The sequence below is a fragment of the Bos taurus genome, chromosome 3, assembly GCF_002263795.3.
Source record: "Bos taurus isolate L1 Dominette 01449 registration number 42190680 breed Hereford chromosome 3, ARS-UCD2.0, whole genome shotgun sequence".
Classification (NCBI taxonomy): domain Eukaryota; kingdom Metazoa; phylum Chordata; class Mammalia; order Artiodactyla; family Bovidae; genus Bos; species Bos taurus.
In genome coordinates, this window is record NC_037330.1 from 92177756 (window position 1) to 92203380 (window position 25625).

The following is a 25625-nucleotide window of genomic DNA, read 5'->3' on the forward strand; positions in this document are numbered from 1 at the left end:
GCTGTGACAGAGGCAAACAAAATGGCGGTGCCGAAGGGGAGCCTATGGCTCAGGGCCCAACTGGGGATCCCGCCGCTGCTGCTGCTGGCCATGGCCCTGGCCGGAGGCTCGGGAACCGCTTCGGCTGAAGCGTTTGACTCGGTCTTGGGTGATACGGCGTCTTGTCACCGGGCCTGTCAGTTGACGTATCCCTTGCACACCTACCCCAAGGTAGGGCCCGTCCGAACCGGGCTACAACCCTTCCCTGGCCGCCCATCTTTCCGCTCTCCCGCACCTCTGTCGTTTCTGGGAGCCTGACTGTTGAACCCACCCTTCAACCTTTGTCTCCCATCTCTGTGGCCCGTTTTCTTTCCTAATCCTACCCGCATCCCACTCGTCCTGTAATTACCGGAAGTTTGTGCCGCACCTACCCTGTAATAGGTCGGGGACAGAAAAATAAGCAAGACAGGACCCCCCTTTTTTTTTTCTGGGGCTTTACGGGAAAGGGGGGGGGGGGCGGAGGAGGATCCAGATGATTAACGCAGGGTCCTCACTTTCCAGGGATGGCGGGGCGGAGGGGAGGCAGTTTCAGATACGCCAGTCCTCTAAAAGATTAGTTCTTAACCCCCTCTTCCCTTAGCGCCTCTCTGGGCTGGAAGCCAGCAGTCTGTATAGTATGAAATGTATTAAGGAGTTGGGAGACATCAGGAAGGGCTTTCCGCCTATGTTGAGTAACTGTGTGCTAGGTGCTGACACTGGGATTGGGATGGCTTAGAGAAAAAGCAGTTAGGTTTGTGCATTCAGAGAACTTACCTTTCGGTGCAGCAGAAGACAGGGGATTAGTAGAATGTGAAAGAAACGAGACTGGCGCCCGCCACGGATCACATATTACGAAGAGAGTGGACCCTTCTTCCCCTCCTTGTCCGCCCCTAGGTGCAGCCTTTCCTTTAATTCCATCCCACTTCTCAAGTTGTTTTTGCAGCTTTAGAACTGTTGACTGAGCATCCTAAACTGCGTGGTTTGTCCCCCACCCTTCCAAATATGTGATTTCGGTGTAAGCCCCGCCCCGCACACCACCGCCTTTCTTTATAACAGCTTGTGCTGGTCTTTCTACCCTTGTTTTTACTTTGTCTTCCCTATGCTATATACTTAACCATGTGGCTAGGCCTCTTTGCTCTCTCAAACTACAAAGAGACTAGGAGGAGTTTAGGATGTTCCTTATTGGCAAGTGCTTTCAGGCTTTTGAAATGAAAAGTTCTAAATGCTGTTTCTGCCCGTATGTCTGTTTACTGCTGGGTTTTACATTGCTTGAGGATTATCAATCTTAAAGAAAAAGTGTGGGAGAGGGGATTATCAAATTATCAGAGACAAATATATCATTAGCAATCAAGAGAGAGAAAAATGAGGAATTCTGACTTCTAGACTTTTAAATCAATGTGTACTGCTCCTGAATACATTATTTTCTTCTCTTTTTATAAACCGCTCATAAGTAAGAGGATTGTATGAGGAAATTAATAATGATTTGGCCTGGAATTGGGCAGAGATTTATTTTGTATCTTTTTAGCGTTTGGATGTACTGGCCTTCCCTCCCACCCACCCCTGCCCTTTTTTTGAGATTTTCCTAGCATATTTGTAGTTACTTGAGTACATACGTTGGAGAATAAGCAATTTAAAAGATTAGACATTTCGGGAACCTCTGAGTACTTTTATAATATCCACTACTTTCTAACAATTGATGTGATATCTATAAATCTTTCTTTCTTTTTCAGTAAAGCTATTCTCCCTAGGAACTCTAAATCACCTGGTTTCCTGTCCTGGACTTAAAGTTTATAAACTGCCTGCTGTCTTATTAGCCAGTATGATGGGAGATTTACCTTCGTTATCCCTAATTCTCACCCTGCCAAGTTGGGCTTGTCAGCTGAGGAAATCAAGGCTCTGACAGGTTCAGTGCCTAAGTCACATAGCCAAGAAGTAGTGGAGTAGCAGGAATTCAGTCCTAAAACTGGCTACACTGTACGGCTTTCTACTAATAAAGTTGTAGATTAAAAATATTTAATTATTTCATTGATGTCCTTTGGTCCTCCGTCAAATTATTGTGCTTTATGATTTGGAAAAAAGCAGTGGGTGTTACATTATTTAAATTTACAAGCTCCTAAAGCCTCTCTTCGGAGAAGGCAATTCCACCCCACTCCAGTACTCTTGCCTGGAAAATCCCATGGATGGAGGAGCCTGGTAAGCTGTAGTCCATGGGGTCGCTAAGAGTCGGACACAACTGAGCGACTTCCCTTTCACTTTTCACTTTCATGCATTGGAGAAGGAAATGGCAACCCACTCCAGTGTTCTTGCCTGGAGAATCCCAGGGACGGGGGAGCCTGGTGGGCTTCCGTCTATGGGGTCACACAGAGTCGGACACGACTGAAGCGACTTAGCAGCAGCAGCAGCAGCAGCAGCAAAGCCTCTCTCGGTCTGATATTTGTGACCAGTAAATAGAAATCTCATTTTAATGACTCTTTTTCAAAATTATTTGTTGCAAGAAAGCATTGTACTTTACTTGTTTGTAGTAGGTACTTAAAAATTATCATATTTCACCCTTTAACTTTCCTCAGAAGTAGAATTGTGTAATTTGTCTGGGTCCAAATATGGGAGACATAAGTCCTGTTAATAATAAAGGTAATTAGAGTCAGCCTGGTCATTTTTAAGAGTGTGGGCTCTGGAACCTTACAAACCTGGTTTCATTCCCAGCCTTACAGTTACATATCTGTGTGTCCTTGATAATCACTTCTCATGACTTCATTTTGTCAACTGTAAAAAAAAATATCTTGTGGAGTAAGTGTGAGGATTAAAGATAATATACATGGGACCCTTAGCACAGTACCTAACACATATCAACAGATAGTTGTTTCCTTTGTCAGATGTCATAAGGCCAGTTTGGTATGTGCAGCATGTTAGTAGTGCTGAATAAGAGAGAATAGTTAGCTTGACTTAGCTTAGGATAAGAAAATGTGTGTAAAATCTATAGATAGTAGGGTTCCTTTAAGGAGGATTTGGTCTAAATTAGAGAAGGTATATTTTATACAAGCTTGCCAGTAACTTTGGATGCATAGGGCATGAAACATTGTCTAAAACATGAAACAGTGATTTAGAACAAGGATATGACTTAATAGCTACCAGTTGAGTGCCTGCTGTGTGCCAGGTGTCCTATGATATATTGTTAACTCCGTACCTGGTACATTGTGGGTGCTCACAAAATATATGATTAATGTCATATCTGTTTATTAGATAGTATAGCATAATTTTAATGATCCTATGGATATAAAATAATATGTAAATAAAATAATAAAATATAAAATCCTCATCATATTTCAGGATTGACATATAAGTATTGTCACTGTTCTACAACTAAGGAAATTGAGGCTGAGCGAGATTAAGGCCCTTGCCTGAGGTTGTGCAGAATAAGTGATGAGGCTGAGTGACTAACCAGGGCTAATTCCTGAGCCTAGACTCTTTCAGCATGCTACACTCTCTTCTGAAAATCGTACTGGAGGGCTTACTGGATTGGTTTAATAAAATAAAACATATCTGAAAGCAAAATGGCTTGCAGTATAGCTCATACTAATGAGCTCATACTTCTCCATGCCATAGTAGGAAGTATGTGATGCTCCAAAGACATGAGAGAATTCTACTGTCTTACAAAACCTACTCAGGTATAAAATTTAATGGTTAAAACTCTTTCAATTTCACTGTAACAATAAATGCATCTAGAACCGACATCCAGAAATGCACTACCTTCAAAGTTGTATAATAAAGATTGTTCAATATTAGACAATTAGGATGAAATGGTTGGATGGCATCACTGATTCAATGGACATGAACTTGGGCAAACTCCAGGAGATGGTGAGGGACAGGGAAGCCTGGTGTGCTATAGTCCATGGGGTCATGAAGAGTCTGACATGATGTGGAGACCGAACAATAATAAATACTAGACTGCAGCCATCTCCTCTTAACGGATTGTTGCTGCTGCACAAATTTTACTAATCCTGCTGGAAAGAAATGCATAACTTTGTATTCCATTGGTTGCTAACTGGTATATGCACATGCTGTTTCCTTCCTTATTAGGTGCCTGTCAGTTTGTACACAGTGGATCACACAGTAAGTTGAGGGGACTTCCCCACATATACTGGTTTGTTTCAAATACTATACATTTCACCAAAGAAAAGCCTGTTGAAGACATTGTCATTAGTCTTACTGAGCAGTTCACATTTTCTAGCAATGAAGAATCTTTCTTAATCTTGAGCTCTCACACAAATACAATGATGCCTACAACTGTTGTTTTCTCTTTTTAAAATATATTATTATGATTAACACTACTACCATTTATTGAGCACCTTTAATGTTCCGGGCACTGCACTAGGAATAGCTGTCTTCCAGCATTATTGAGGGGTTTAGAGATAATTCATAGCTTTTATTTCCTTTTGACGTTTGTCAGTAGATAGGTAAAGTAATGTGCATGCTGACCTGAAAGGTTTTAATCCAAGTCTGGCTGATTCCAGTGGCCTTTTCCATGTGTCACGTGTTGCCCTTGTTTGTGTTTTCAGTTCAGGTAAACTGAGTTTAAAAAAATCCTTTCATTTAAGCATTTTTCTAAATGTGTACCTCACTTTGTGGGGGCCTTTATAGCACTATCTGCTTTGTAAAACTAGTCATGATATTTTTCCTGATAGGCCTGATGATTTGTATAAATATTTATGTGGCAGAAGTACACCATTGGTCCTAAAGTACTTGTTTTCTCATTTTTGCCTCTATTAAAGTTCTGATTATGTCACTGTTATTTTTATTTTCAACTTTTCCCCCCAAAATATGACTGTGGAATGTAGGAAAAGGGTGATGTTTTTATGCGCTCGGTTTCTTGATATCACTTATTATTTATTTGTTTTGGATATCACTGCTAAAATAAGAAATTAAAACTTCTTTATATGGCAGACTATATAGTCTTAAGTATTACCTGACTTCTATTATTTTTTCTTTCTTTCAGTTATAAAACTTTTATTGGACAATTTATTATAAACCCTACTAACTTTGCTTTCTTTTGACTTTTTTTTCTCCCCCATAAGGGAAAAATGCTATTTTTTTGGTTAATCCTCCCTGTTCTTGACCTCCCTAGGAAGAGGAGTTGTACGCGTGTCAGAGAGGTTGCAGGCTGTTTTCAATTTGTCAGTTTGTGGATGATGGAATTGATTTAAATCGGACCAAATTGGAATGTGAATCTGGTAAGATGCTATGCTAATGACATCAGCAGTATATAACATTGGTGTTTTCTTTAAGTTGTGTTACGCTTTTTATGTATTTTCCTCGGAAAATGACAAGCATACTATTTCAACTAGGCATCAAGCATATTTTAATAATTATAAAGTTGAACTTCTAGTAGCTGCTGCTAGAAATTTCATGGGCTTCAAATTTCATCTATTTGTTGAGACAGTGTTTATTTTGTACTATAGATAGGAACACCTTTGTTTAACCAAGTATTTGGTTTAGACAAATGTAATAGTGATTACCCTTCTCATAATTCATCACTATCTTTTCAGTGGATAGCATAATTTTCCTAAGCCTTTCAATCATAGGCTAGTTGACTTAGCTCCCAAGTTGTTTTTTTTTTACTGAATCAGGCCTTTGACTCAGTATTTAATAGTGTATTCTTTGTGAGTCATGCCAATAAAAGAAGTAACTAGAGTCTTTGTCATCTCTTAAGCCACTATTCTTACCTTTTGCCCAAAGCGATGTGTTTAATAAAAGAAACCTGTAATCAGGACAAAATTGATATTTAGCTTTTTAAAAACCATAATGGACTTTTCTTCATTCATTACCTTACACTGTTTATTCAGTGCAGTAGGAGGTAGCTTTCTCCCTATCACTATGCTACTATTTCCATCTACCTGTGTAGTATCATAACCTCTTTTTTTATGGCTCAGTCTCCTAACTGGCCAACTTTATATGTGCATAATACTGTTCAGTTTATTATCTAGTACCTTCGAGAAGTGTACTACAAATGCATGACTGGGTGGAAAGAAAAATAAAATTGCGGTCTAAAGTGTTATATCACAGGAAAGAAAATGCTCTAGTGAACTAAATGAAGAGTGTACATGTGGTAGAGACTCATTCCAAGTTTGGAATCCTGCTGTAGAACATTTTCAAAGTTCAATTTTCTCAGAATTTAGGATGTTAGACTGTTATTTTTCTTTGCCTTGTGAATACCCTTGCTGCTGAACTCAGTGATCCAGTTCTTAACAGTAATATCATATATTTGTATAAATACTAAAGTATATCATTTTGTTCAACCCCATAAAGTAGGTGGTATTAATTCTGTTTTAGATATAATAAAGATCAATAGTCAGAGAGGTTAAATAGCTCTACCTAGGTCATATACACCGGAGAAGGCAATGGCACCCCACTCCAGTACTCTTGCCTGGAAAATCCCATGGACGGAGGAGCCTGGTGGGCTGCAGTCCATGGGGTCGCTAAGAGTCGGACACGACTGAGCAACTTCACTTTCACTTTTCACTTTCATGCATTGGAGAAGGAAATGGCAACCCATTCCAGTGTTCTTACCTGGAGAATCCCAGGGACGGTGGAGCCTGGTGGGCTGCCATCTCTGGGGTCGCATAGAGTCGGACACGACTGAAGCGACTTAGCAGCAGCAGGTCATATACACAGCCGACAGATGATGGAGCCAGAATTTCAGGATGCCAATTCAGTGTTTTTTCTTTTCTGCAAACCTTAGCTATGAGGTTCACCTCATATGAATGTCAACATAGCCAGAGCCTGAGTGTGTAATTAATAGGTTTATTCCTGAAACATTTGACTTGTGGGAGGCAGAAGATATGGGATTTTAGTAAAATAAAACATTTGCTGTTATTGCCAAATATGAAAATTCATATTAATGAAATACTTTTTAAGTATAATAAATTGCTTTATAAAGTGCTAAATTCCTTCCTTTCTATTTTATCCCTTTTCTTTCTCTCCTTCTCTTTTTTTCTTGTAATTTACTGTTTTTTTCTTCCAGCATGTACAGAAGCATATTCCCAATCTGATGAGCAATATGCTTGCCATCTTGGTTGCCAGAATCAGCTGCCATACGCAGAATTGAGACAAGAGCAAGTACGAAACAATACTGCCCTTCAGAAATGCCTGCTTAGATCGCACTTTGTATTGAAATGTATATTGTTCACATGATACTATTGCAGTATTATATTTTGTAATTAGTCTTCAGCAAACAAATTATTTTTGCAAATAGAAAGTCAGTTATTTTTGTATAAGGCTTTAATGTTAAGCGGTATGTTCACACCCATAATCTCATTTTGTTTTTTTTCTTAGTCCAGTGACAATATTATCCCCATTTTGCATATGAAAAAACTGAGGCTCAGAGAAATGGAAAGTTCCTTTTACCCTATCTGCCGTTACCTTAGATCAGCATCATTTCTCATCTGTATTACTAAATTAGGTTCCAGTCTGTTTTCCCACTTCAGCCTCTTCTAGTCTATTGTTTAGTCTGTGTCTGGATATTTATTTTCTAAATGGAAATCTCATGCCATCATTCTTCTATCTTATATTCTTTAGTAGCTTCCCATTATATACAGGTTTAAGTCCAAACCATTTATCACAGCCTGGCTTCTGATTGCCTCTTCTATATCATCGCTTAGAATTTCTACCCCTCATACTCTATCCAAGTATTCGGGGAAAAGTTGTTGAATTTTATTAACTTGGGCATAGGAGATACAACCACATGGTACAGAACTCAAAGGGTGAAAAAGAAAAAAATATGTATATATATACACACATACAGTTGACCCTTGAAAAACAGGGATTTTAACTGCGAGACCATTTACACTTGAATTTTTTTTTCTTAATAGTATACTGCACTACATGATCTATAGTTGGTTGAATTCTCAGATGCAGAATCACAAATATGGGAGACCAACTATAATCTGTGTATATTCACAGATTTCAGCACACCTAACCCCTGCCATTGTTCAGAGATCGTTGTATAGTGAAAAGTTTCCTACCCCTGTATCTCTTAGCCACTCCATTTTCCTCCATTAATGTAGCCAAGGTTACCAATGCAGAGGTATTTTATACATATACAAGGATACATGTATTCTTTTCTAAAATATAATTAAAGATTGTCTACTCATTTTTTTCCAGTACATATATATTTCATTATATGGATGTATCATTTATTTAAGTAGTCCCTTAGACATGTAGGGTTGTTTCTGATGGAGAAGGCAATGGCACCCCACTCCAGTCCTCTTGCCTGGAAAATCCCATGAATGGAGGAGCCTGGTGGGCTGCACTCCATGGGGTCAAGAAGAGTCGGGCACGACTGAGCAACTTCACTTTCCCTTTTCACTTTCATGCATTGGAGAAGGAAGTGGCAACCTACTCCAGTGTTCTTGCCTGGAGAATCCCAGGGACAGGAGAGCCTGGTGGGCTGCCATCTAAGGGGTCACACAGAGTCGGACACGACTGAAGTGACCTAGCAGCAGCAGCAGCAGCAGCAAGGTTGTTTCTGGGTTTGATGGGCTGCTGTCTATGGGGTCGCACAGAATCGGACACAACTGAAGTGACTTAGCAGCAGCAGCAGCAGCAGGGTGGTTTCTAATTTTTTAGATGTATGTATAATGTTGCATATTTTTCACATTTATATTTCTAGAATAAAATCATAGGAATACAATTGCTGAGTTAAGTATATGCATTTTTAATTTTGAGAAATAGAGCACAATTGCCTTGTATGGAATTTCTATCAGGTTTTAAAATTGAGATATAATTCATACTATAAAAATCATTCTTCTGAAGTACACAGTGTAGTAGTTTTTAGTCTATTCCAGACTGTGCAACCATCATTACTATGTACTTCCACAACGTTTTTATTATCAAAAAAAGAACTCTCTTACTCAGTAGCAGTCACTGTCCTTTCCTCCTCCTCCCAGTCCTTGGCAATGTAGTACTTTTATTACAGTTTTAATTTGTGTTTCTCTTACGAGTAACTTTAAACATATTTTCTAATTTTTAAGACCCATTTTTATTTCCCTTTCTCTTAATTATGTACGTACTGAGAAGTTCTTAATGTTTGTAATATATTAATCGTGACATTATTTCTTGTTTCTTCTATTCTGTATCTGCCTAGTGAATCCTTTTGACTCGGGGCAAGTATCATGTCCTCTGTGAAGCCTCCTTCACCACCTCTCACCCCAGTTTGGGTCAGATGCCTCTCCCCCGACACGTGTATCACCCTGTGTTTCACCCCTGTCCTACGTAGATTAAACACAGACACGTGGATAAATAAAACACATGGTTTCTGACTCTTAAAATTTATAATCTCAATGAATGCTTACTTAGTGAACTAAGCAATGAATGATTTCACAGCTTTTAAGTGGGGAAATTAGATCACGAATACAGATCTCTTCTGATTCTAAAAGCTCTTCTCTCTTAATAACCCCATACTGTCTTTCTTTTGAAATATAGCTAGAACCAAAGCTGTCCCTAGAGTTCAGCGAATGGTATCTCATGCTTATTCTCTAGAGGGGCCCACTGCTGTAGAATTAGTCAATGGTCAGAATTAAAGGGGAGGCGATACCAATTAATGTAAAAATCTCATCAGTAGCTTACTGTAGGTAGTCAGCCCATAAATATTCCCCTCACTCTGCCCTGCTACCAGATATCTCACATTTTATGCATACATTCCTTGGATTGATTTTTTCCCTTTTTTCATTGGTGTGTGTTACAGGATGGTTCGTTTTACATGAAAGTATTAAAGATTTGTCCCTTCCCCTTCTACCTCTTGAGGCCTTGCTAATCCTTATTTAATCAAAAGAGAAGAATTAAGATTCTCTACATTTTTGGACCTAATTCAAAAGCCTGTTAATTTGATAGAGGTGACAGGTAGCTTATATTGTATTAGGTGATACATTAAAAGATCCTAGGAATTTAAACTCTCATGGTTAATTGCATAGATAATGAAGAGTTTACTCTGATGCTAATGATGATAATAGGATCACTTGTTTTATACTCTGTCCATATAAGGATTTGATTATATTGTTCTTTTGTATATGTGTATATAAAAAATAATATATTTCACCTTGATTTAATTTTTTTTTTAAGCTCATGTCCCTGATGCCAAAAATGCATCTACTCTTCCCTCTAACTCTGGTAAGATCATTCTGGAGTGATATGGTGGACTCTGCACAGAGCTTCATAACCTCTTCGTGGACTTTTTATCTTCAAGCTGATGATGGAAAAATAGTTATATTCCAGGTGATAACTGTGCTCCATAGATTCATTTAAATACTAGCAGTAGTAATGTATATATTTTAAATGAACGTCTTAGCATAGAATCACATACTTAGTCCCTTACAAATATTTATTATCAAATAATAATTACTTTTTAGCCTGCATTAAAACCTACATTGGGCATCAGGACTCAATGTGATTTACTCCTCCCTCTGCCCATTGGAAATCTATTTAAAGCCCATTGATGTGTATCTAACAAGATCTCTGAGTCTTCTAAATTTTAGAGTGGTTAATTGATAAAATGAAACCTATAGATATAATAGCGGAGAAGCCAATGGCACTCCACTCCAGTACTCTTGCCTGGAAAAAAGGAGCCTGGTAGGCTGCAGTCTATGGGGTCGTGAAGAGTTGGACACGACTAAGCAACTTCACTTTCACTTTTCACTTTCATGCATTGGAGAAGGAAATGGCAACCAACTCCAGTGTTCTTGCCTGGAGAATGCCAGGGACGGGGGAGCCTGGTGGGCTGCCGTTATGGTGTTGCACAGAGTCGGACATGACAAGCGACTTAGCAGCAGATAAAAGAGAGAAGAAAAATTAATGTAGTTTGAATATAAATAATGGTGTGTGTTTATACCACATATGGATATTAGAGAAAAGCAATGGGACATAATTTTCAGTCGTTAATAGTGCTTTTCCTCTTAACTCTGATAAGAGAGCTTGTTGAAGAAACGTGTTGCCTTCTAGAGAGAGAACTTTTCTCCCAGTTCATTGTTTATCATGGGATATGATAATTATAGCTGCTGTTTAGTGAAGGTTCATGTGTACTAGACATTTATGTATATTGCCTCAGCTCTCCAAACAACTTCATGAAGTTGCATTACAGCTGTTTTATTGATGAGGAAACTGTGAAGTTAACTTGTTTAATTAAGGTAACACTGCCAGAAGTAACAGAATTAGGCATCAAACCTGGGTTACTTTAGCTCCAAGGCTCATATACCACTCTACCATGCTGTCTTCTTTTTAATTTGGTTCTTAAGTTCTCGAATTTACCAGCCAACGAATTATGTTATGATGCTTTCTCAGGAAATAATGAAAGTAAACCTTTTAATTATTATTGCCAAGTGAGTGGCTTACTGTAAGCCTAGTATGTGATTTTTAGCATCATCCTGAGTCTTGGGTACCCTGTAATTTGGTAATGTGTGAAACACAGAAGGAATTTTCTCTTAAGTTCATGAATAAGTTCTATTTGCTAAAGCTACTTAAGTTGACTCTTGAAAGTAGAGTCCTTCATTCCTGATTAGATGTACGGTTAACTGTTTTTCTTTTTGTGTCAACTTAAGAATGATTATGATGGAGAAACCCCCTACTCCAGAGCATCAGAGCTACGTGAAGATGTAAAGTATAGAGTTGTTTGCTGTGTTTTTAGTCGCTTAGTTGTATCCGACTCTTTGCGATGCCATGGACCGTAGCCGGCCATGTTCCTCTGCCCATGGGATTTCCCAGGCAAGAATACTGGAGTGGGTTGCCTTCTCCAGAGGATCTTCCCAACCAACCCAGGGATCGAACCCACATCCCCTACATTGGCGGGCGGATTCTTTACTGCTGAGCCACCAGGGAAGCCCTAAAATATGGAGTATTGAGCTATAATTTATGAGTTACTCATAGGTAGAAAAGAATAGAATGTTTCAGATGAGAAAAAATAAGAGATGTCTAACCAGAAATTTTGGCAGTCTGCCACATTATTCCTGATCAACTAGAATTAGAACTCATTTTTTACAGGATATGATACTTAATGCACTATGTTGTAATCTATTTTTTATTTTATTTTATTTTTTTATGTTGTCAGGAAATTAAACTGACTATTCTTGACAATGATAGAAGTCTGTTTCTTTGCAAGACACTGGATCTAGTGTTTAGCACAAGCAGTTAAAATATACTGTAGTTACTGTGTTTTATTTTTTATACCATACTTCTATTACTTTTTCTCAATTTGAATGTCTATAGAGATGATATGTTATAGAACTTGGTACTAAGAAAGGCTTAAGAAGTACAAATGACTTAATTGCTTTCTTATCATTTTAGTCTAAGCCAGAAATCCAGTATGCACCACAGTTGGAGCAGGAGCCTACAAATTTGAAAGACTCATCACTAAGCAAAATGTCCTGTAAGTTTTATTTTCAGTAGCCTAGGATTAAACACATTAGCAGTCAAATCTGATGCTTGTAGAATTGGTTGTATGATTGTTGAAAGGTGAATAAATGACTTAAAACCGTGGTCCTCTGGAGAAGGAAATGGCAACCCACTCCAGTATTCTTGCTTGGAAAATCTCATGGACAGAGGAGCCGGGCAGGCCATAGTCCATGGGATCGCAAAGAGTCGGACATGACTTAGTGACTGAACAACATATCCTATATAGATATACCTAGGGCCTTTATTTAATATCCTCTTATTGTGCAAGTATTTTTAAAAAATATTTATTTATTTGGTTGCTTCAGATCTTAGTTGCAGCACATGGGATCTCTCGTTCTGGCTTCTCTCTAGTTGTGGCTTGCAAGCTTAGTTGCCCTGCGGCATGTGGGATCTTAGATCCCCCACCAGCACTGAACTGTGTTCCTTGCATTGGAACGCAGATTCTTAACCACTGGACCACCAGGGAAGCCCTTGCACAAGCATTTTTATAAAATGTGAATTGTTCTTGTGTGTGTGCTTAACTTACAGAGTAGTGTCAACAACAACAACAAAAAAACTGTGGTCCTCAAACTTTACTGTGCATTATGATCTGGAGCCCCCCCTCCAAAGTTTCCAATGGACTCAATCTGGGATAAGACATGAGAATTTGCATTTCTAACAGATTGCTGGGTTCTATTGGTGGTCTGGGGATCACACTTTGAGAATCACTATTCTAAAAACATGTAGCTTTCCTTTAAGGATGTTATGAGTATGATCTAAGGAGATGTTCTGGTATCTTCCAATAAACTAACCAAATAGTGAAACTACCCTGAAAATACATTTTTATTCTCTTTTTATTTCTATGCTAGAAGTGAATTTAAACTCATAGAAATATAAAACATCAAGCTAAAACTATGCTTACCTTTTTAAAGCTATTAGCTCATTCCTTATCTTAAATACTGATTTTATTAACTTTTTATTTATTTTGGTGGGTGAATGATGGCAGCACACAGCACAAGGCCATCTTTAACTGTATCTTTTTATTTTTTTAAGATTTATGTATTTATTTTTTAGCTGTGCTGGGTCTTCATTGCCTCTTGTGGGCTTTCTCTAGTTGCAAAGAACAGGGGCTACTCTTCATTGCAGTGTGCGTGTTTCTCTTGTTGCAGAGCATGGGCTCCAGTAGTTGTGGTGTGTGGACTCAATAGTTACGCCCCCCAGGCTCTAGACGACTGACTCAGTAGTTGTGGTGCATGGGCTTAGTTGCCACGCCACATATAGGATCCTCCTGAAGCAGGGATCGAACGCTGGTGTTGGCAGGCGGGTGCTTAACTATTGGACCACCAGGGAAGTCCCATCATTAATTTTAGATTTGAACAAACCATTCTATTATTACATTCAGACATAGAAAGCATCAATGTCAATAAAAATTTGAAAATAAAATAGGAAATTCATAATGTTGTATAGTATCCAGTTGGTTTTTAATGTGCCAAAGGAACTTGCATTCATTATACCAGATTACATTTACGGAAATAACTGGGTACAGTGTGTATATCTAGAAGCAGTCATTTGAGACCCCCTTTTGGAATATAGGATATCATTAACTTGTACCTTATTATTTCAGCAGATCTGCAAATGAGAAGTTCACAAGCACATAGGAACTATCTTGAAGATGGAGAAAGTGATGGCTTTTTAAGATGCCTGTCTCTGTATGTATTCATCTTCACTTATGTGTACAGAAGATAAAATCTGGCTTATATCAGAGAGATGCAGTCCTTTTTATTATTTTAAAGTTATATTAACCGCTCAAAAGTAAAAAAAAAAAAATTTTTTCCATCTTTTCCCTACCAAAACTGTACTTTTGGATATTTTGGTTTGTTTAAAAGGTGATACTCACTCTACTTTAATAAAACACAAGGTTTTTTTCCTGAAGTACAGAAGCACTCTTGTTCTCGATGGGAGTCTTTGATTTATGTTACAATATGCACTTCTTCAGACATCTCAGTTAAGCTTTAATTAATTTAGTTGGAGGGCCAACTGTATATTTATTGAAAAAAATTCACATGAATTTTTTTCAATTAAAAAAACAAAATTTTTAAAAATAAAAATAAATAAATTCTCCCACATAGTTCAAACTTAAGTTGTTCAAGGATCAACTGTATTTACATAACATTTATGTTTTATTAGGTATTATAAGAATCTAGAGATGATTTAAAGTGTATGGGAAGATGTGTATAGGTTATGTGGAAATACTATGCCACTTATAAAAGGGAATTGATCACCCTCAGATTTTGGTATAGGAGAGGGTAGCAGTCCTAGAACCATTGCCCTGGGAATACCCAGGGTTGGATTTTCATTTTTATCTCCATGGCCAGACAGGAGGCTAGGGGAGGTGGATAAGGGCTATAGATTAAGGAGGGCTTTGTGTTCTATACTGAGTGTCATCTCCATGCCAAAGATTCTTAAGGGTGGCAAGGGAAGGTGGACTGGCGAGGGTAATGGGTACCTTGTGCCCTCTTGGGAAGAAATATCAAGCTTTCTAGAGTGAGGAGGGTTTTATCAAAGTATGCAACCTTTTACTCCTCCAAGGAGTTCTGATATGAGCCTTCCCCCGACAACCACCTGCAGCCCCTCGCCAAACAAAGGGACAGTAGCACTTGGTGATAGTGGTCTACCGTGCCAGACAGCAGGTCAAGCACTTGAGTAGAGGTGAACAAGTGGACTCTAGTGTCTCCAGTGTAACACTTCAGTAGTCCAAACTGCATGCTTCCTGTAATTTCTTAGAGCAGAAATAGTTTCTTGACAGGTTTTAATCAGATATCAGATACTTTTTATTTTAAAGGCTAGGTAAGAAAATAAGAATTGAACTTCAAAATTTCCCCTTCCTTTAACTTCTAAACCTGCTTTTGATTTTGTACCAAAAAAGGGGAGTTTTTCTCTCATTCAGTGTTTTGGATTTTGTTGCAGTTTGATAAGTTTTATGAAACCTAAGTTATTGCCTAATCTTAAGTTACCATTTATTCTTTTTTTCCTTTTTGGTCACATCACTCAGCTTATAGGATCTTAGTTCCCCAACCAGGGATCGAATCCAAGGCCCCAGCAGTAAGAGCAATGAGTCCTAACTCATTGGAATTCCATCAAAGAATTCCCTACAGTTTATCCTTAATGCTACACTACCTAGCATCTTACTGGTGCCTTACTATCCTAATAACATTTTGTCATTATATGTTATTCTTTTAAATCTAACATTTTAAAAATAGCTTTTTCTTTGAATCTTAATCTATTGTTTGGGAAACAATAGGTCAATTATGGAAAAAACTCCAGTTACTAATTCTTGTAACTAGCCTTCTACACTGAGATATTTTAATCATAAGAAAAATATAACTATCTTTTTTTAGGATATGCTGTGATGAATACAGAATGCCTCATAATAGATATACTCTTGTAAATTGAAATTCAAGTAAATTGTGGAGAGTTAAATATTTGAAATATAGTAGAGAACTTCTGGAAGCCTGTTGTGAATCCTTTTATAAAACAAATTATTGTTTCATAATTTATCTATTCTGTACCTTAATTCTTTGGGCTATTGGGTTTTCGTAAAGAAAATGTTATCTTAATACCTTGCAAATATATATTTGTATAGGAGTATACAGTTTATAAAACACTTTGATTTGCTTCATCTCATTTAGTAATTTTAAAAAATCCTTAACAGTAATTTGCTTTACTTTTATATATTTAGCAGAAAGCCAATATTTTTTTTTAATTTATAAAAGTTATATGGCCATGTTATAGAAGCTTGAGAAATGGAGGAAAGGACATTATATCACTCTAATATAATAGCTATTATAATGTTTTCTTCTGTATGTTTTTTAAAATAGTTTTAAGGGTAGTACACATGAAATTTTGTATTATTAAACTAAGTATACAAAATTGATTGCCTTTAATTGTAAAGAACCTTCTGTTCTTAATATTATGCAATTTTAAGAAAACTGTTGAATTTTTTTCCAGTAACTCGGGGTGGATTTTAACCGTGACTCTTGTCCTCTCTGTGATGGTGTTGCTCTGGATTTGCTGTGCAACTGTTGCTACAGCTGTGGAGCAGTATGTTCCCTCTGAGGTAAATTTAATTCTAACCCTTAGGCCATTTGAAGACTGAGCCATATCATTTCCTTTTTTAAATGTTTTGTTTGTTTAACTAGAAAAGCAAAACCTTTCTACTAATAGAATGAGAGAAAATTTGGCGGTTTTAATCACACACATGGGGGTTGGCACACACGAGAATTACAGGTTTGCAGCATAAGCATCACTTCCCAATTTTTTGTCGTGCTAACTACTATAGTGACCAGTGTACACTGGCAGACTTGAGTTCAGTGTCTCTCTTCTCCCTAGGTCTTTTTTTTTTTTTTAATTTATTTTTTTATTTTTGGCTGTGCCACATGGCTCGAGGGATCCTACTTCCCCAACCAAGGATCAAAGTTTTGCCCCCTGCAGCAGAAGCACAGAGTCCCAACTACTGGACTGCCAGGGAATCCCCTCCATAGGCCTTGGAGACTGAAAAAAACCCATTGACATGTTTCTAAGGTGATATATAAGAAAGAAGGCTTGTGGAACTACTTCACATTTTAAATTTAACATTGCCACAAATGTTAAGGAATAATTGTTGCTTTAGAAGCATCAAGGCTGAAACGTTTGATTTTGAGTAATGTGTTTTGCTGTACTCTGAGACAGATGGAACACTGTCTTGACTTTCTTGTTAATTAAAATTTAACTGGCCCAGGAATCATAAGGTAAAGGACTTTTGTTTCAGAAGAAGCCTCTAATTTGATGATTCAACTTAGCTTTAAAGGAAGAAAAATTATTTATGTAACTAAACATGAGATAATAAATTTTATTGACATCACATCCAACTGAAATAAACTTTAGTTCTCGTGTGCCTCCAAAATCCAGTAGAAAAAGAGTGAAAAGAAGGAAGGAGGGACATTTAAATAGAATCTGATAATAAGTAGTTAGCATGTCCCTAACATGATGCTTGAACAGTACTCTTATGTTCACAGACTATAAAGATATGCTGTAAGATTTACCCATGAATAATGATTCAGATAATATTTTTCATGTTTTTATTAAAACCATATGGGATATAGGCAGGCAGAAACTGGGACAGGATAATGTTGATAACTAATATTTATACAGTTGTTCAAAATTTACAAAGTGTTTTCATGAATCTTACATGTCCAGCACACCTCTACAGCAGGTTTTATTATTCATTTTATAGATGAGTAAATAGGCTTATGAAGTTCAGATAACTTTCCTGGGGTTGCACAGCTATCAAAGTTTTGAGCCTGGAATTAAGCTCCTGTCTTTTGACTCTGCAACTCCTATGTCTTTTCCTATATACCATCTTTCCTCCAGCTGATCAACTATTTAAGTGGCACAAGTAATAAATATATGAAGTGTTAAGGAAAGCAGAGAGTATGTGTTGGATTGTTAGGATAGGTCATGAGGGTCTTGACCTGAACTTTGAAGAATGGTATGGATTAGCAGAGAGAGAAAAGTGGACGATTTTTAAACAAATGGATAAGGTTAGATAGGATTGCCTTGAATTGTGGAAATATTAGAGAATGGGTAAATTTCTAAAGAACTCATCTGTTTATGATAGCATCTGAACATCCTCTTGCTTATTACCTACTTGTGTTCTTGTTTAGTTCTGATGTCCTTATTTTAATCATTTTTTTGTTATTGATAAAGTAGAAGTTAGACATCTTACATAGGATTGCCTTTGCCTGTTAACTTACTTTTGAACTGCCCCATGCACTCTAAATCTTCATGGCAGCAAAGCTACAAACCTATAGTAATAAATATTTGTTTTACCCTCCATCACTAGGGAAATTGATAATGTGACTCATATAGGAGCTCATCGTCTGTGTAACCTCTTTGACACTAGGAATTTGAATACTACCAGCAACACATGGTTCATGTTTTTGAGCCAGGATGCTCAAACTCTTACTGAAACAGTTCCTAGATGGACATTTCATAGTTCTTCCTCTCTTAATCTCCTTACTTGACTTACAGAATTGACATCTTCTGGTGTTGTTTAGACATAGCAATGCCTCTCATTGGTGTTTGATTGCATCTTACAGACCTGGGAATCCGTCCCTCCTTTTTAGATGACTTTTGAGCTTTCTCTTTCTTTTAGATGTTGTCTCTGCTGTGATAAATTTTGTCTTGATTGTATAGTTTTAATTCTGTGAGAAGTTCTCTCCCCTTATTTCCAGGTTGCTTGTAGAGCATCTCACTGTTTCTGCATATGCCCCCCACACCCCTGGATCATGAAGCCTAAAGCATTAGAACCACATGTGGAGTCCTATTAGCAGTTACTACATTCCCTCCTGATACCTGCATATGGGTGTCACTTTGCCCCTTTACTCTTGCCTGGAAAATCCCATGGATGGAGGAGCCTGGTAGGCTGCAGTCCATGGGGTTGCTAAGAGTCGGACACGACTGAGTGACTTCAGTTTCACTTTTCCCTTTCATGCATTGGAGAAGGAAATGGCAACCCACTCCAGTAGTCTTGCCTGGAGAATCCCAGGGACAGGGGAGCCTGGTAGGCTGCAGTTCATGGGGTTGATAAGAGTGGGACACGACTTCACTTTCACTTTCATGCATTGGAGAAGGAAATGGCAACATTCTCCAGTGTTCTTGCCTGGAGAATCCCAGGGATGGAGCCCATCTGTGCGGTCGCACAGAGTCAGACACGACTGAAGCGACTTAGCAGCAGCAGAACTCTTCTTCCTGTCCTTAACAATCAAGAATATGGTGACACCCTCAAAGAATATATACTTTTCTAAAATAAATTTTCGAGAAAAATGTATCAAAGACAGCTATTTGTATTCACTGCTTTTAGACTTTACTTTTATTTGAAACCACAGTAGCTAAGTACTAATGTTTTTTCATCTCTATTTTTAATTATGAAAGGTCTATATATTTGACATAGAATTTATAAAGTTATATATAAAGAAGGAAAAAAAATCACTCATCTAGAACTATTTTGTATTGCCATTTTAGTGGATTTCTTTTCAGTAAACTATATCAGTACATATTAATGTTTTTAAAATATTGCAGTATAGATACTCCTTTTGTGATATTTTCTCCTTAATTTACTGTAAAAATAGCTGAGAATTTAAGTCACCTACTTTAAAACTTTACTTTCATAAAACCTTTTCATTGATTTTATTTTTTGAACATAAATTACTTCTGACCCCTCTCCATAGTAACATGAGAGTGCATTTTAACTTATATAAGCAATGAGCAATGCTGTTTATATTTTGTTAATATAGTTTGCATATATAATCCTGTGTGTTTATAGGAAATCAGAAACCTGCTGAAAGAATATGTTTGTCTTCAGTATGGACCTGGTATCTTGAGCTCAAACATGAAATATTAAAAGCTTCCTTTTCAGTCACTACAAATAAAGCTTAAAATGTTTGTAATAAAGGCCAGAAATGTAATCTTGGAAACTTACGAACAGCTTTGCTCTTCTTATTTAGGAAAGTTGTGAAATAACTTATCTTTAGCCTCTTTTGCACATAGTAAATATTCATCTCATATTATTTAAGAGTAGTGCCGGAAAGAGTAGGCACTGGTTGATCTTAAAGCAGTATCATTTTGAGTAACTTGACTTATAAAGATTTTGATCCTTATTTCTCCGCTTTCCCCCCTGTTGTTTCACATGTATGATGTCATTTTTTGGGAAACATCATGAAATAATGCTTTTCTCTTGTTGAACTATCTATTTAAGATAGTAAAGAATTGTCATTCATAGTGATCCTTGTCAGGCAGGTCAAACCTGACTTACAAAAACAGGGTTCAGTATTGGATATTCCTTTCTAGAGATCAAGCAGCCTCAGAAAAGTCCCGAAACAACAAATAATCATAGAAATGCTGCCTCTGTTATCTTATTATCTGTTTGCTTCCTTTTTTATTTGTGAAACCCATGATCATCAGATTTCACATGGTCAGTTTAAAAGTTTTAAAAGACTCCAAATAATATTCATGTTAGTAAATCACATATACTTACTGGTAACATACAGTGTGCCAGGCCCTGTTCAAGAGATTAGAGAGATAATGAAGAATAAGATCACAATGAACAAAGTTAAATGTTAAAGATTTCAAAGACTCGTGTAGAATGAAACATGTTTTAAACTATAATAAACATTATTTTCTTTGTCTTAAAAAAAAAGACCAAGAATCTTGCTGTTTCGAATCTAAGTCTCAAGAGAGACAATCAAAATATTTTATAAATGCCAGAACTACCATAGCTTTTTAATCTAAATTCTGTTAAGAAATTTAGCTTTGCTGTTTTTTGCTGTTTTTGCTGTTCTTTCTCAAGCCTTTATCGAATGTAGTGTTTTTGTATACATATATATAAAAATAGTATGTATAATATATATATTTTAGAAAACCTATGGATTTTTGCCTAGTTAAAAAATGTATGACATTTTGATTCCACTTGTCTAAGTACGACTACAACTTCTATTCTAAATTTCTAACTTATATTCACTCAAAACTTTGATATAGTTCCATTTTTTCTGGCATCTAATATTATTGCTTGAAGACTAGAAAGCTTATTAGTGGTTTTTTTTTTAAATTGAGGCTTCAAATTTCTAATCCAATTTGAGAATATAAAGAAATACTTGTAACAAAGTAACAAATACTTTTGTTGTAAAACAAGACAAAGTAAAATAGGAAATTAACATGTGATATAGTATTATTAACTAAAGTGTGGATTTTGTTCAGATTTCACAAAATTTTATGCTAGAGTCCCTTACTTGTTTCTTACCTTATTCAGGATTCCATCTTGTATTTAGTTGCATTGAGCAGCTTTAGCTGCATGTAACAAACTCTGATAAATTCAGAATTTTCATTTTTATTCTGTTACAAATATTTCCTAATTGTCCTTGTTATGGCTTCTTAGATACATCCATCATTTAAAAGGGACATTTAATTTCCAAATACATGGTGTTTTTAAAGTATCTTTTAATATTAATTTCTCATTTTGATATTTATTTCTCATTTAAATGCTTGCTTCTCTGCAGTTTTTTCAGCCTTTTAACTTTATTGAGGCTTTTGATGGCTAAGTCAAAGATCTCTCTTGGTAAATATCACTTTGCACTTGAAAATATGTGAGTTATTTTCAGATATCTTTTGATACTGATTTCTAACATAATTCCACTGTGATAAGAGAACAGACTCTGTAAGATTTCGGTACCTTTAGACCATGAAATTTTTGACCTTTGTTTTATGCCTCTGCATATGTTCCAGGGTCTCCTGGTTTATATCTATGAGAACTTGAATTTGTGTCCTACTGTGTGAAAATTGTATAAACCTTAATTATGTTGACTTAGCTCATAGTTGCTTTTCAGGTCTACTATATCCTTCTACTTCTCTATTCTATTAATTTTTGAGAGTTTGATATTGATACACCAGATAAAAATCTTAATCTGTCTACTTAAAAAATAATTATAATATATAGTGGAACTATATGTAACTTTGTATTTTCCAAGTCTTCATAAATGTATTATCTTACTTTCATAATTTAAGAAAGAAAAAAAATTGAGTCTAGAAAAAGATCTATGTATAATAACTTGCCTAAGATTGCCGAACTGGTTAGTGAAAAGCCAGGCCTAAAACCCAAATACATATTTAGTAATTAAATTTAAGTTTTAGAAGTAATACATGTGACATAAGGGGCTTCCCTAGTGGCTCAGATGGTAAATAATCCTCCTGCAATGCAGGAGACCTGGGTTTGATTCCTGGATTGGGAAGATCCCCTGGAGAAGGGAATGGCTACCCGCTTCAGTATACTTACCTGGAGAATCCCATGGACAGAGGAGCCTCACGGGCTACAGTCCAGGGGGTCACAGAGAGTCACACGACTGAGTGACCAACAGTGAGCGACTAATAAAATTGATTTCCTCTTCCTCCGTTGTCAGTAAACCAGTCAGTAGTATTAAAACATTTTCCCATGCAGTTACGTTTTAAAAATTTTCTATTTTTAGCTTTTAATAATTTTAGACTTTTATCTGATGTCCTTCTACTATAGATGAGGAGTTTAGCTCCCTTACACTGCCTCTCACTTCCATCTCTTCACTTGCTAGTTTTTATAATGTGTATTATTATTTCGCATACTTGTAGTGAATGCTTTATAAATTTCTATTGACTCCTTATTACTGCTTTTCTCTTTCTTCCCGTACTCTTAACTCTCAATTTTCATTAGATCCTTGAGAAATAAAATAAATTCATTCTTCTTATATATACTTTCAGACTCTGCTATTAGTTGATCTGAAAACTTAAAATCCACTAGATAGCATTTACAACATTATAACTATGTAGATATTCAAAATAGAACCAAGTACAGTGGTGGTTAGAGTCACATGAAAGCAAGTTATAAACCTGAATTACTTAAGTGTTCCCAGGAGAATCTTCCAAATCTCTCTGCTTAACGGAACGTTTTTGTTTTTGTTTTTGTTCTGGCTTTCTTCCCATAAAAGTCATCTCATTTGCCACTGTTTCTTGTATGTTGCTTTCTTCCTTAGATTCCTCTTTACTTTTGCTGGAATACCTTAAGTAATTTTTTTCATAAAGGATACTTGGACAGTAAACTTTCCAACTTAACACATTTGAAAATACCTTTGTTGTACCCTTGTATTTGATTGATAATTTGGAGAAGGAAATGGCAACCCACTCCAGTATTCTTGCCTGGAAAATTCCATGGATGGAGGAGTTTGGTGGGCTACAGTCCATGGGGTCGCAAAGTCAGACACAACTGAGCGACCACTTTGATTTTCACTTGAGAATACAGAGTAGCCACAAAATCACTAAATGTACTGGTTAGAGGTTATCCATATGCTCCCATCCATTTCTCTGCACAGATTTTACTCTTTCTCCTTATTCTTTTAGATAGCTTCTTCCATACAGATGTTTGAAATCATTTAAAATTTCTGTCACTGTTTCAAGGCTTTTAAATGTTAAGTAGAATTGTGAAAGTTTTTCTTTTATTGTGCCTTAGAGCAAATTATCACCCAAATAAAACCCAAATTATTAATTTGGATTTTAAGGAGCCCTCACTGGATCAGATCCATGTCCAATCCATCAACCATTGAATTTGTCTTGAAAATTTTCTCTTACCTGGAAAAGTATCAAGTACTGGGCCACCTCCTTGTTGAAGGATTATTGTTACCTTGAAGCAGTAGACAGCAGACCACATCAGAAATGTGTTCAAGTAGGCAGCCATCATGAGAATCACTTCTAGAACATTTTCATCACTCCAGAAAGGAAACGTATGCTAGTAGTCACTGCCCATTTCCTCCAAGCGTCTGTACCAGCCATAGACAATCCATATGTCTTTCTGGCCTTTTTCACTGAGCGTTACGCTCCGTATTGTTGCACATATTGGTATTGTAGATACTTAAACTTTGAAGGTGCTCTTTATTCAACACCGACTAAAAGCATCTTTCCAACACTAATACTTCTATGTGGTTCTCTGTTTCTTTAAATACATATTTATTTTTTACTTATTTATTTATCTGGCTGCACTGGGTCTTAGTTGTGACATGTGGGATCTTCTGGTTGTGGCTTGTGAACTGTTGGTTACAGCATGTAGGATCTAGTTCCCTGACCAGGGATCAAACCTGGGCTCCCTGCTTTGGGAGTGCAGAGTTGTAGCCACTAGACCAGCATGGAAGTCCCTGTCTTTTTAATATAGTTAGTTGCCCTGTCAGCGTCAGCGCTTCAGGTTTTAGCTCACGGAATCAGATTTATTGCCACATGCGTTAACAACAAAATCTACCCCACCTCTTAGTAAAAACTTTTCTTTTTTTACCTTTAGGAGATAGACCTGTACCTAAATAGAGGTACTTCCATTATACTTCAGTGAGTTTTATGACATTTGCCCTGATACTGTTTATGCTTTCCTTCTCTCATTTTAGTATCTTTTTGAGTATGTTAGTAACAGTTTGAACTTTTATACATTTATGAAGACCTTTCTGTCAATGTTAAATTATTTCGTGTATATTTTTTGTTCTACTCACAGACTTAAAATCGTACATACCATTTTCCATATATGTTAATTTAGAACGTTTAGTAGCAGAGGAACTTACTCCAAATCATTTGACCACTTGGTTGGAGAGATAAGGTCTTAAAGGAATTGATCACTCAAGGCATCAAGCATCTGTAATCCATGCTCCAGAATCAATACCAGGTGTGGTATGACCACACTTAATCCTTTTAAACCTGAGCAGTTTTTCCTGATACTCAGTTGTTAATTTTTAAGTATTTTAATTCAGGACATGTGGAAAATTTTTATTTGACCAGCCCCTGGGAATTGAATCACATATCTATAACACTTTGAGTAAAAGGATTCTTGAGGATGTTTATAGAAATTTTTTTTTTCTTCAACTAAATCTTAACATAATAAATTGCTATTTGAAGCCTTACTTGGAGAAGTTCCTAATTATGCAAATTGCTAATATTCATTGATGTTTTTTTGTTTTGCAGAAGCTGAGTATCTATGGTGACTTGGAATTTATGAATGAACAAAAGCTAAACAGATATCCAGCTTCTTCTCTTGTGGTTGTTAGATCTAAAGCTGAAGATCATGAAGAAGCAGGGCCTCTACCTGCAAAAGTGAATCTTGCTCATTCAGAAATTTAAGCTTCTTTTTTTTTTTTAAAGAAAAGTGGAATAGACATCTAAATTTCCATTCCTCATAAAGCTTTTTAAAATGGTTTCATTGGATATAGGGCTTAAAAATCACTATTAAATGCAAATAAAGTTACCCAAATCTGTGAAGACTGTATTTGCTGTAGCTTTACCTTCAATTTTTTTCTAGTAATTTAAGAGATGGCTCTTCGGGATTGTATTTTTATTTTACTAATATCTGTAGCTATTTTAATTATTATTTGCATTGTTTTTGTTTGTTTCCTTGCTTAGCCACATTCTGTGAGCTGATCATTGTTCTTCCCTACCGCCTGCCTTGTCAGTCACCTTAGTTAATAAGCTGAATACTCAGTAGGATGTGATGCTGTTGCTCAGAAATGGCTGACAACTTGTAATTTGAAATTTAGTAGAAAATACCCTTTAATACACTACATTTTCAGTTGTATTGAACTGAAATCATTAAAATTTTCTTTGAATAA

At 36.6% G+C, this 25625-nt stretch overlaps 2 protein-coding genes across 5 annotated transcripts in view; one reads left to right on the forward strand and one right to left on the reverse strand.

Moving 5' to 3' along the window:
* Nucleotides 1-1579, reverse strand: part of TCEANC2 (transcription elongation factor A N-terminal and central domain containing 2) — a 45870-nt gene extending 44291 nt beyond the window's left edge. Inside the window, exon 1 of the mRNA XM_059884791.1 lies at nt 793-1579. The gene's annotated coding sequence lies outside the window, so the exon portion shown is untranslated. The remainder of the gene's footprint in view (nt 1-792) is intronic.
* Nucleotides 4-25625, forward strand: TMEM59 (transmembrane protein 59). Of its 4 annotated transcripts, none has more exons than XM_005204540.5 (9): nt 9-210; nt 4096-4128; nt 5141-5246; nt 7037-7131; nt 10132-10284; nt 12346-12427; nt 14057-14141; nt 16441-16549; nt 24985-25625. In XM_005204540.5, exons 1-9 carry the CDS (start codon nt 22-24, stop codon nt 25138-25140), a joined length of 1008 nt encoding a protein of 335 aa, XP_005204597.2. In that variant the 5' UTR covers nt 9-21; the 3' UTR covers nt 25141-25625.

Coding starts and splice junctions, on each gene's coding strand:
- TMEM59 (XM_005204540.5), top strand. CDS start 22: ATGGCGGTGCCGAAGGGGAGCCTATGGCTCAGGGCCCAACTGGGGATC. Junction 211..4,095: donor CCTTGCACACCTACCCCAAG/GTAGGGCCCGTC, acceptor CTTCCTTATTAG/GTGCCTGTCAGTTTGTACAC. Junction 5,247..7,036: donor CAAATTGGAATGTGAATCTG/GTAAGATGCTAT, acceptor TTTTTCTTCCAG/CATGTACAGAAGCATATTCC.